General features: G+C 36.2%; 1 protein-coding gene across 1 annotated transcript; it reads left to right on the top strand.

Moving 5' to 3' along the window:
- The first annotated feature begins 1028 nt into the window (after positions 1-1028).
- LOC122573991 (neurogenin-1) lies at positions 1029-1917 on the top strand. The gene is made up of 2 exons (XM_043741069.1): positions 1029-1214; positions 1371-1917. Exons 1-2 carry the CDS (start codon positions 1029-1031, stop codon positions 1878-1880), a joined length of 696 nt encoding a protein of 231 aa, XP_043597004.1. The 3' UTR covers positions 1881-1917.
- The last annotated feature ends 10345 nt before the right edge of the window (positions 1918-12262 follow it).

Here is a 12262-nt window from a genome sequence, read left to right as displayed (position 1 = left end):
TATTAAAATTAAAATTATTGTTAAAAGTCAATGTTAATAATTAATATGAAAATCACGAGAGACAAAACGATATATAACAGTATATCAGAAGAAAGAATTAATATCTCTATACACAAAGGTGAAACACGTTTATCAAGTGACCATAATATCCTCACCATAGAAATTTCAATAACACACCACGAAACTTGGTAATCGTCCTTGCATGAGTTCCATGAAGAAGTGTAATCGCCCTAAAAACCTCTAATCTCCTCAACTAGACGACTACATCGCCGTGGCACGCGTCTAATACATACAAAGAGAGTGGTGGGGAGAGCGTTAGGTGCCCCTACACGTCGTGATTATGGGGTGAACCCTTGGTACGGTGCCCCATAGACGGCGGACCGCCCTTATGGAGGGGGTAAAATACCCCCGGGACGGTATATATGCTCTAAGAGCCCCATGCCACTTTCACAGTACCAAATTGTACCCAGCCTAGAACAGTTCTCGTTTCTTATTTCTTTTTTCACGCTGCACACCAAACGTTCGGCTATGTCGTGACAAAAGCTTTTCCATATTATTAGCATATCGTGTTATAAAATTTTAATAGGAAGTTAGATTTTATGAAGTGATCGATTAAGGTGACAAATTCTACGAGGATCATTTCATTGAGCTAACAAGTTTATTAGGTAAGATAACTCTTCGTTAGTCAATTGTTGCGCCAATAAACGACGCAATTAGAACGTTTGATTGAGTAGCTAAGCATTTCGGAATATTATGGATAAAAAATAAAGAAAAGAATAAATTTAAGAGGTTAATCTAGAATTATAGAAGAAATAGAGTAATAAGATAAGAATAAATTCGCAAACTTAATGTGGAACTACAGAACAAATAGAATAACGAAAAATCATGGATTTAATATAGAACTACAGAAGAATTGGAATATTTTTAACGACTATTCATGTCACACATTTGTCATTTCATTAATGAAAACTATTATTCATAAAAAATTACGCAATACTGGAGTATCTTTTCAGAAAACCTTCCACAGCATGTCCTCGGAGTATTCATTCTGCAGCGAAGGCGGCTTCGACGAGCTCTCAAGTTCCTCGGACTCCGGTTTCGATGTCAGCTTTGAATCGCCAAAGCACGAGGTCCAATCAGACACCCTGTTTCCATCAGCCAAAGAAGGAAAACGGAAGAAAACCCGAAACACACGGTGCAAGAGTCCCACACAGGTAAGCGGATGTGTCTACCTTCGCACAGCCCAACTTCCCTTATCTAAAAGAACGTTCACCCATCGCAAAGAGATCGAGCAAAGAGAATTCTTCAAAAAGCCGGAAGACAAAAAGAGGAGGCTAAATGATCACAAGGAACCATTGATTCGTCCACAGGTGCTCAGGCTGAAAAGGAACCGTCGAATAAAGGCGAATGATCGAGAGCGGCACAGGATGCACACACTGAACGACGCGTTGGAACGTCTCCGGATGGCGTTGCCGACCTTTCCGGAAGATACGAAGCTCACGAAAATCGAAACCCTCCGTTTCGCCCACAACTATATTTGGGCGCTGTCACAGACGTTGGGGAATTCCGAGGCAGGCGAGATCACAGTGAACGTGGGTAACGTGACGGTCAGTATCAGTGAGAATGGAAACATGATCACCTCCTCGACCGGAAGCTGTGCTGTAGCCGCGCAGAAGCGGCTTGGACCGTCGCATACTGTCTTTCCTTATCCTCAGGAAAGATTCGTGCCCGAATGGCAGGAGTACGATTGCTATAGCGATCAGAGTGTTAGTCCACCGATGCAGTATCAGCAGTGTTATGATCAGAGGATGTATCATGCGCAGCATCAACTTCCTGCGCCGCATCATATGGGACATAATAATATGTATCAGTGTCTTTAGGTAGCTTTTAGCTCGTGGATGTTTTCAATCACTTTGGTGGATGATGATGGAAATGATTGTAAGAAAATGAACTTTCATAGTTTTTCCATTATCGAAGAAGTTTATAAACGATTAGGCGATCGTTTAAAGTGGTTATGATAATGTATGAGAAAAGGTTGACAGTTAGAAGAAGTTAATGTGTCAAAGATGACGATTTAAAACAAGTGTGTACCTAAGGAATTTTATGGACGAATTGAAGGAATTTTCAGGGTTAGTATTTTTGAAGCTTCGAAATGAATTTAATACTTGCGGAATATATATATCAGTATTTGCGAGTCGCATGAGTCATCGCCGCCATTGTACCTTTGTAATGAGCAACGATGCTTCAGAAATTGCATATGTTCAGTAGTGAATTCAGTGCTATACAGTGAAGTTAACAAATCTAGCAAATTGGCAATTGCAAAAATTCTAACTAACTAACTACTGATTTGTTAAGTAACGTTTCTGTAAGCAAAAATTTTAAAGTTAAAGTACTGAGATCTAATTGAACCTTAAGTTTCTACTTGATAATTAGTAATCGAAAACCAAAGAATTTTAATCCTTCATGCTTTAGTGAATTTTTTTATACATTCTACAAAGTTCCAATAACAAGTATAATAGGTAAAAGCATGCAGTACAATTTACGAGCAAAGAAAATATATTTTGCTAGTAATTGTATCTTACAGAAACCTGCATATCATTGCACGGATGTCGAACAGACGTCGTCCAAGATAAATTCGCGTTAAATAATCGACGTGATTGTAAAAAGAAGTAGGCCAGTGCGCAAGATAATCGTTATTTACTTTGTAAGAGAGCATTCTATTCACAACGAATTATTAACATTAAGGTCTAATGTTAGGCAAATCGATAATCTCGTCGTTCCTTCGAAAACATATTTATCATTATTTCTTGTCTCATAAAAAAAAAATCAAGGTAGTATAATTAGAAACACGTACTAAATATCGCGTTCCTTTTCTTTTCTAGTCATCGATGCTCTTAGGTTGATCTCGAATGCTTGATCTCACCCTTTATTTCTAGATTATTGTATTTAAACATACATTTCCGCCAGTGCTCTTATCGGATCGTGAAATTGCCGATTCAGGGAATATATGTATATTGTACAGAATTTATATCTTATCAATAAATCATATTTTACCTAGACATTTATCCTTTTACTATTTATTTCGTCGACTACCCCCAATATGATTTCAACTTAAACTAATTTAATTGCTTAAAATAATTAAAATTGAAATAATTAACTATATATAACATTCCAATGAATTTTGTCCATAAGAAAACGTCAATCAAATATATAATACGATACTACATACAATATTTTAGTGAAAATATCAGTCAAATAGATAACACAATATACGAATGATCGTAGATAAACCACGTTTTCGATCATCGATAAAGAGATCGTTAAAGGGAGGAAACGGATCCGCAAACAGAACAGTTACGATTAAGCAGTTATCGTCTTACAAACGAGCATGCTTGAGCCACTTTGCAGGAATGAAGTCCTGTTCAAGAATGAATGAGCACGTGCCAGGGCACGTGTCCTTTGTAGGAATCACTGCAGGGCAGATGTATCACAAGTTGCGCCTGAAATTACGCCTACCCGTCTAATCCGATGGATTACATGACGAACGTGACTTGAAAACATTCGAAATCGGTCAGACGAAAGAAAAAATCAGCCCTAGTAGGTAACCTGTTGTCTCAGCTTTTATCCATAATCTCCCTTTAAATCACATTCATCGTATCCGTAGTGTCTGAACACATTTAGAAATTAGGGATGAAGAGAAATTTCAATTGCGACGTAAAATTTCATTGGACGCAGAAATCTCGCAATTTTTATGCACGAATAAATATTATCGAGAAAGTGAATTAATCTGATGGAGTGAAGAGTGGAAAAATGTTATTTTTCCATCACGAATTCAACAGCTCAACGGTTATTTTGATAGCCTCATCCCCTTTGCACTCTAGTTGATCGAACGATCGAATTCGCCTATTTATTTTTCTAACACTTGGCTACTGTGTTCTGAAAATGAAACACCTACCTCTACTTGTTATGGAAATTGTCCTTTCTGAAAGCGATGCTTCTTGCTGATTGATCGATTTCTTCTCCAGTTCGTTAATTTTATTATTGTATGATATCTGTATGGTATTGAATCACGAAATTCGTTTCTGTTTTTAAATTTAGCAAATCTAACACTGATCTCACTGATATCACTGGTGAAGATCTAAATTTAGAAAATAATTTATCATTGACTTAACATTTATCTATACATATTTAATTTATCAAAGAATATTTGTAATCTATAATATCCATAATTTTCTATCGATTATATCCTCAACATATAATTCTACAGGAAGACAAAGTGATAGAGAAAGATATTTTTGATAGTCGATGCGGTTTCACAACATCCTTTGATCAATAATTTCGTATACAAGGCTTATTTGCAAACAGGCTGCAAGCTGTGACGAATCCGTTAGCACGCTCGATCGTTTCCCCAAATCTCACCAATAATGGTAATGCTTCAATGGAACCATTATGTCCACGACATATCACTGTGTGCACAGCGCAACAGACGGCTAGATTCCGTAAAGGTGTTGGATTTTGGGGGGATTCAATCAGTTTTTGCCGTGGCCTTTGCACCCCGTAACTGCCTCCAACTGTAGGGGTTGCGACGATAGAAAATAAGAAATTGGAAACACGACTGATTCATCCTTCATATAACTTGTAATTTCCAATTTTCATACGTAATTAATATTTTTCATATTTTATTAAATGTGAGGAAACATGCTTGTGATTTGTTTTTATTTATTAATATAATTTGCAAATATTTGTATACGTTCAAACACAGCTCAGCTGAAATATATCCAGAATTCTGTTTTTCAAAATCCAAATTGATTTGTTAGTTTCTTCATTTTATTACAGAAATTTATAAATAATGTTCAGTTTTTCAAAAATAAACGACTTAGTTCCATAAGTTCATTTAATGTAAGAAGATGACAAAAGATACATTTTGTAACATTATTATATTTTTTATACTTCTTGATTTATAAAGTTGATCAATTACCAACGGTTCAATTATTAACAAAAAAAAAATCGATATATATTCAGAATTGTTTATAAAAACAGAGGACCGCTATACGTAACGAAACAGCGAGCAAGAGATGTTCGAACAGAACTTTCATCGAACTAAAACAAGCCGCACGCCTGCAGAATCAAACCAAACAATGCAAACGACGAGGTAGCCTCTTAGTACAGTTTAAACAAAGATTCAACGAGGAATTTTTTACAGACCATAAACGTCACTGCTGCATTTCGAAGCGCAGTGATTTCGCTTTGATCGACCTTTCGTTGGGTCGTTTCCGACGAGTGCACATATCGATCGCGTTCAGGGCCCTCATTGTGCCGGGGCGCTGGTGTGTACGGTGACATACTGGTGGCTGACAGAGGTGCTCCCCCGTGGAGACCCCGACCAGTCTCGTACAGGGGTACCGTAGCACGAGTACGAAAAGAGGGGGAGACGGGTTTTCCTAATTCATGAAAATTCGTAAAATTACCTTGACCGATCGGTGAACGCTTAATCGAAGATTAATGGGCAGGATCCTTTACGACAACGGAAACTCCCTTCTGATGGAATAATTATCCGACTGCACTGCTTCTCGAAGCATAGATATAAATAGGAATAGTCGAAAGTTTGCACGAAAACCTTTGAAAAATCGTAGGTCAGTTTAACCGTGTAATTTCGAAAGTCTGAAAGAGAGAGAGAGAGAGAGAGGGTGGTCTGAATGTTTCACGGAAGATTGATGATGACATGTTCTTATAACGCTTTACTTTTGTGATGGATTGAATATTTGAAGTGGTTAATAAATATGAAATCCTTTTTACTTGGTATTAATCACTATGAACATTTATGGAAATTTATATTTTTATAAAGGCAACTAAGAAAATAGAATGATAAAATGCAATTTATTTTACTCTCCAAATTTTCAATATTATAACAAGTACTTTAGTTTGAATATTTCTTGTGTTTCTGCGCATTTTAGTTTCCCATAAATGCATAGATATCTGCAATCTGCTTAATACAAATTTTACTAATTGTACATCATTAATCAAATACTTAATTATTCTATTTATGGTCTAAAAAAAAAAGATAAATTACAAATTTTTATTTGATAATAATCTTAGGATGCATACAGCGGAATACTACTATTCCTACTACGTAGAATATTCCATAGAGAATTACATCTAAATGGAGGAACAAAGACGACGTCGATCAAGAAACAGAACCAATCCCGATCGTATTTATCCCAAAAGACTGTCGACAGATAGCGCAGGGTGTAAAAAGAAGATTCAGACAAGCATCTTTCGGCATCGTATTTCGGCATCTGTTTAGACGTGACGCGTAGGGTAGTGGGCTTTTCACAGCAAGTTGGCATTTGCAGGCCTTTGTGGTAAACCACGAACAATGCCGGTTAGATCACTACGTCATGGGACACACCCCGCGAACACCATCAACGTCTATTCCACTTTCTCTCTTTCTTTTTACATGTTATATAGTACATGGTAGCTCGCTAAAATATGGAAAGCCTTATTTGATCTGGAGATCGACGCCCCTGGCAAGAATAAATTGAATTAATGAGGACGAGAGTTGATTGTTAAGCTTCCTACAGAGAGATGGTGTTTGTTGAACTGCATTGCTGTAAAGAAAAAGGGAATAATAGTACCGTATTGATAAAATGGGAGTGAAACTATTGTTTCGTTTGTTTTTGTTATTAAGTTCTAATAATTAAATTTGATAATTTATTAAGTGATAACATAAAGTACATTTCGGTAATTTATTAAATCTATTAGATAAAAGTATTCTTAAATTATCTTTATTTTCTTCGAAACATTGCACGCAATAATTTTCACTATACAGCTTTTATGATTTGAAGGTTTGATATGCAAAGTAGAATCCTAGATATTTCTTGTTTTCATATGTGCGGATATTTAAAAACACGCGGAGCAAGATGTTTTGATATGCAAAAAATTATTGAGGTAAAGGTTCGATAACATTTCGAGTCGTTAATAAGAACTTGACAACAACTGCCGAGAATCTGCACGCCATGGTTTGACTCTAGCGATGGAAATATAGGGGACAGATGTCTAGGGGGGGGGGGGCAGGTGTACCCCAATGTACGCGTGCCAACCAACCCCCCACCGCGCTGCCATTCAAGACTATAATTTACTTGAAGAATACCCGAGCCAGCCAGGCATTCATCCCGGAATGACGTGGATTACTGGTCCAGGGAGCAACGAGTCCTCCAAAGTCGATCGAGAATCATCGAATGCCGAGCGATTGACGATAACGTTAACGATCCCTTTCCTCATTGTTAAAAAAACCTTCTTTCATGACACGTGGTAACTATATAACTAATGAACACATAAGTTTTTATATTTTTTATATTCAACTCTTTATATTGTCTTTGTACCCTTATAACAGATTTGTATCATAAAACTTTGTATGAATTCTACGATAAAATTTTAATTGTCGTATCTTTTCGAAGCAACTCTGTATGTTTTTTAATAGAACATTTACACTTTTTCGTTTGCGCTTATATAATAATAACTTTTATAACGTGAGAATCTGTATAAATTTTTCGGTAAAACTTCAATTTTAATGTCTACCTTTGTGGTAGTAAGCTTGTAATTTTTTAACAGTAGAGTTACATTTATACGTTTGCAGTATCATAATAGGATTTTCTCCGTATTTAATATACTCTCCACTGACTTCATTCATTAATAACGTCAATCGGTCTGACGCTCGGACCAGCCTTTAATCACATGTAAAACCGGGATTAAAATCCATGTCGAAGGATCGTTGGACAAATCATTGATTTAACGTCATTGTGAAGCATTCGTAGGAGCGCGCGTTTTATTGGGCTTGTAGGGACAGCTTACGCAGGATTATACGCTCGCTGAAAACACATTTGATTTAAGCATTTATCTATGTTCCATCCGCATCACTTCAAAGATTGCATACAATTGTTAATCAAAATAATGTATTAATTTATATTTAGTAAATATTTTCTATAAATTATGTATTCATGTAGAAAGTTTAAATCGCCTAGAAAGAGCTTAAAATTAATTGAAAAAAATAAATCGAAACTATACAATGAAAGATTTTGATTTTCTAGTAATTCTAGAAGTTTGAGGCAATTAGTAAGAATCATTCGAACAACAGTAAAGGTAACGGTGATGGATATAGAGTTTCATATTGCACGCCTGAACTGGCTAGCTTCATGAATTTGTGGACTAAACGGTTTTCCCTAATTCTTCAAATCGTCCGCAAATAGTAACTCAATATCATGGTCGGTGTGCCCTTCAGATTTTGAAATTACCGGCAAATAGTAACTTAATATGGTGAATAGAGGCTCCTCAAGGTGGTTCAATAGGTGAGGAGTAGCCTAATTTCACGGCAGCGTTACTTTCGTGAATGCTCAGGTGATCGATGTGGTCTTAGGTCAGCGGTCAGTTAACCAGCATTGAAGAGCTCTTGTAGACCCTCCGGAATCTTCTTTTAACTTCTATACATGATGAAATATCAATATCTTCTCTTTATATTTTTCATTCTTTATATATTATTAATAATGCAATATTGTAGGTTATATTCCAATAGAATTTTTTGTCCAGGTTTTGAATCTTTAATCTCATGAAAATTATGATTATTATCAATAGATAATCTCATTTTTATCAACGAGAAAATGTAAAACATACTATAAATGCATACGAATTATAAATTATTAATTTAGTAAATTCTTTGCAAACGTAAATTCTTATTTTCATAAAAATTATATTATTACTCTTAATAGATCGCATGTTCATTTTTATCAACAAAAATGTAAAACACCAGCCAGGCTCCACTTAAACATATGTAATGTTATTTCAACACTTTACACGGTGCCGGTCCCATAAACAGTCAAGTGGTGCCGTAGCTCGTGCCCCATAGATTTACCATCCTCCTCGCACCCCAAAAATCCCTCGACCTCCCCGATACCCCATTCGGTCTCTCTGTACCCCCGTTCAGTCACTGGCTGGCAGCTCATTAAACACCCACAGCACCCCTTATCCACCCCTCAGCCTGATTTAACTATTGTTTAGCTTGCATGTGTGCGTCATCACCCACAAGGGGAAAGAACTAGACGCGTGTATGGCGCTCGACGAATGCACGGGGTGTAGATGGAATGTTCCACCATTTTGTCAGCGCAGTCTGTCGTATTGGTCGTTTGATCGAGTTTGCAGAACCTGGATTTATTTTGAGATATATTTTTGCCTTCCTTATATATATGTATAAATATATCTAAGTGCATATATATTTAAATGGTGAATTTATATCGTACTATATTTGCAGGTAATTTTTTCCATTTATGTATGACAGAAATTTTAAGATTTAATATTAGTTTGTAATATTGAAATATAGAAAATGGTTTTCAATGATGATGTTTAGCTCTTTCTCCTTGGAACAATGATAGAATTCGCACTCGTGACCGACTCCTGTTATACCCTACATCTTTTCGTCATAGATGCACGACCACTGATGAAACGAGGTTCACCGACGTGTTCACCATCACCGAAGAGATCCAACGAGCCATCTGGTCGTATTATGGTGCTCGATGTACGAATCGCAGTGGTTCTTATTTTTATACAGTCCAACTGGCAGTTCATATCGTATCTTGCAAGCAGCGATGGGATTTCCACCCTTCCGATACTCGGATCAAAATCCGACGTTAAAACCTATTCTTATGATTACACAAGTTTATACACGGAGAATTGATTGAAACAGAAATTACATGAAGCACAATTTTGCAAGATATGTTCACAGTTTCTATCATAAATGGGGAAAACTTCTAATAGAGAAAGAATCAGTTCATAGGAAGCTATTAAATAATTAATTTATTGAGTAAAAAATGTGTCTTAATTTATATATTTTACTTTTAATGTTTACTTAGATTTGTAAGGATTAATGTATGTTAAATTAATAATACGCTCTGATGGTTATTTTAATATAAATTTGTCTGATAGGTCCAATTCCGTCACTACCCAAAACAGGGGAAGGAAACGAAGTTCTGTTCGTGTCAAAAGAATAGTCTACTAAAAAAATCATCCCTTCAGGGAACGATAACGAGCTTGATTGCCGTCGAATGATCAAGGGAATTTCTTGCATCAATTATCACTTCCTATCTAAACTATTCGATCCAAGCTCGTGAAACTTTATCTTTCTAAGAAAATGTTCACACCTTACTTTATTCTTCTCATACAATCATAATCCGGAGCTGTCCAGAGTACTTTAAAAACTTTAAATATTTATTCATTAAAAGTTACTTAAGTTTCCTACAATCTTCAAACCAGGAAGGAAACTGCTGAACTACGAAAAGCACAAAATCGTCAAGAAGAAATATTCGTTCACCAATCTTCTCCATCATTAGCACCCTTCCGTGACTTCATTTCATTATCTGATCAATTCGAGCAACGGATATTGAGCACCACCGGAAACGCAGAAGTGACGTGTTCCGATTGCGAGTACACCGGCGTGTGTTTTGATTGTGATCATGTGCCTTCGACCCCACCGCGATTTCACCCCTTTTCCCTCGACACCCTCCGTAGACTACGGCCCTGCGCTACATTACTATTTCATAATACTCGCAGCGTATACGACCCGATAATCTATACCCGGGTCACGGTTCGTCGAACAAGCCGCACTAGCTGCCGCTAAATCGCGACTTGACTTTGGTGTTAAAAATTTCTTTGTCACCAGTTGTACATTGCATCTTTTACTCCGTCATGAAATTATATCATTTCTGAATAAAAACAAATTAATTTTGTGTATTCCTTTCTTCCACTGAAATATTTGAAAATTATATGAGTAAATATAATTCAGATGATTAATAAAGTAATTGGGATTAATTTTCTTTTAATGCGGTAACATGAGATAAGAGTCGACTGCCAGACACATTATTTGAGGATAATTACCGCACTTAATCATCCATTAACGAGCTGAGGCTTCAATTTCAGCGTTTAGCAATCTCTAAAAACGTACAAGTATGGCACCGCTATCCATTCTCATTAAGCATTATATTAATTATTATACACTTGTATCTTTCCATAGTCTTTTAAATCTGAAACATTTGTAAAAAGTCAGAGTTTTTAAAGTCTACTTTATTTCATACAGATATGTATAATTGAAGACTTCAGGAAAAAAGTATAACATGTGACATTTTTTACAGCGAGACGGTTTTAAGATTCAGTAAGTTGTACAAGTTGTTATCAGAATTGTTCTTTTATTTGATTTTTTGCACTATTTACCTCTTCATAAGCTTAAAAAATATTGTTTGTAAGAATATTAAAATATTATTTGTTTTAACATATCTATGATTCCCACAAAATTTTGTCAACTATATCTTTCGCTTTAACAGATTCTTTTCATATTTAGCTCTTCTATATTCAGATATTCTCTTTTTGTCATGAAGTGACATTAAGAAAATCAATAAAAATGTACTCATCAGGATTTTTCTTTGTAATCTTCAATTATGATTTATTGTATAGAGTATAGAAAGTATGAATACCATGTAAAGAGGGAAAAAGGATGAAAAGGTGTTCGATATTATCGAACCCTTTTCCCACTAACGAGAACGTAACGGGAGCCCTATAAATCCCAACCGCGATTTCCTGTTTCCCTTGGGTGCCCATTCAACGAAATTCCGTTATCCGGACGCGAGCGGCTCTCTCTCTACTCAAAATTCATTGTAAAAAAACTAACTCTATGAAATGGAATTAGGAAGTTCACTCTCGAGAATCTCACGCTCAGGATACATTTCTCGCGCGATGGATCAAAGAATAGTTGGAAATCGAAAAGAATCGATATATGCGGTTTGGTTACTATGACGTCTTACTTATGATTGAAAAATTGGGGAAAATCGTAAAAATCGGCTAAAAGTAATATTCTTGAAGAGTCAAAAGCGCGAAAATCCGTCGTTCGCGGTTTGCCTGTGATGTTTGCCGCGAAGTGGTGAATTTCAAAGACGCCGACTGGTTCCTCAAGGGTAGCATACCGCAAGAAACGACCGTGAAATGGGCACACGCTTCACCAGGATTTCAGTGTGGCCTCCAGTGCGGGGTGGTCCCGAAAAATTTTATGGAAAAATATGAAATGACCGAAAGTGGCGGTGTGTGAGAACGTAGAGGTTCATGTGAAAATGGCGATGAGAATGCTAAGCAGTAATTGTTGATATTAAAGATTTTAATAAATTTTGATACATTACAAAATTAATACATTTGTTAGTAACTTAACATTTGAAATCGTGAATCATCGGTT

The sequence above is a fragment of the Bombus pyrosoma genome, linkage group LG12 (assembly GCF_014825855.1).
Source record: "Bombus pyrosoma isolate SC7728 linkage group LG12, ASM1482585v1, whole genome shotgun sequence".
Taxonomy (NCBI): domain Eukaryota; kingdom Metazoa; phylum Arthropoda; class Insecta; order Hymenoptera; family Apidae; genus Bombus; species Bombus pyrosoma.
Note: the sequence above shows the minus strand (reverse complement) of the source record. Positions and strands in the feature narration are given on the sequence as shown.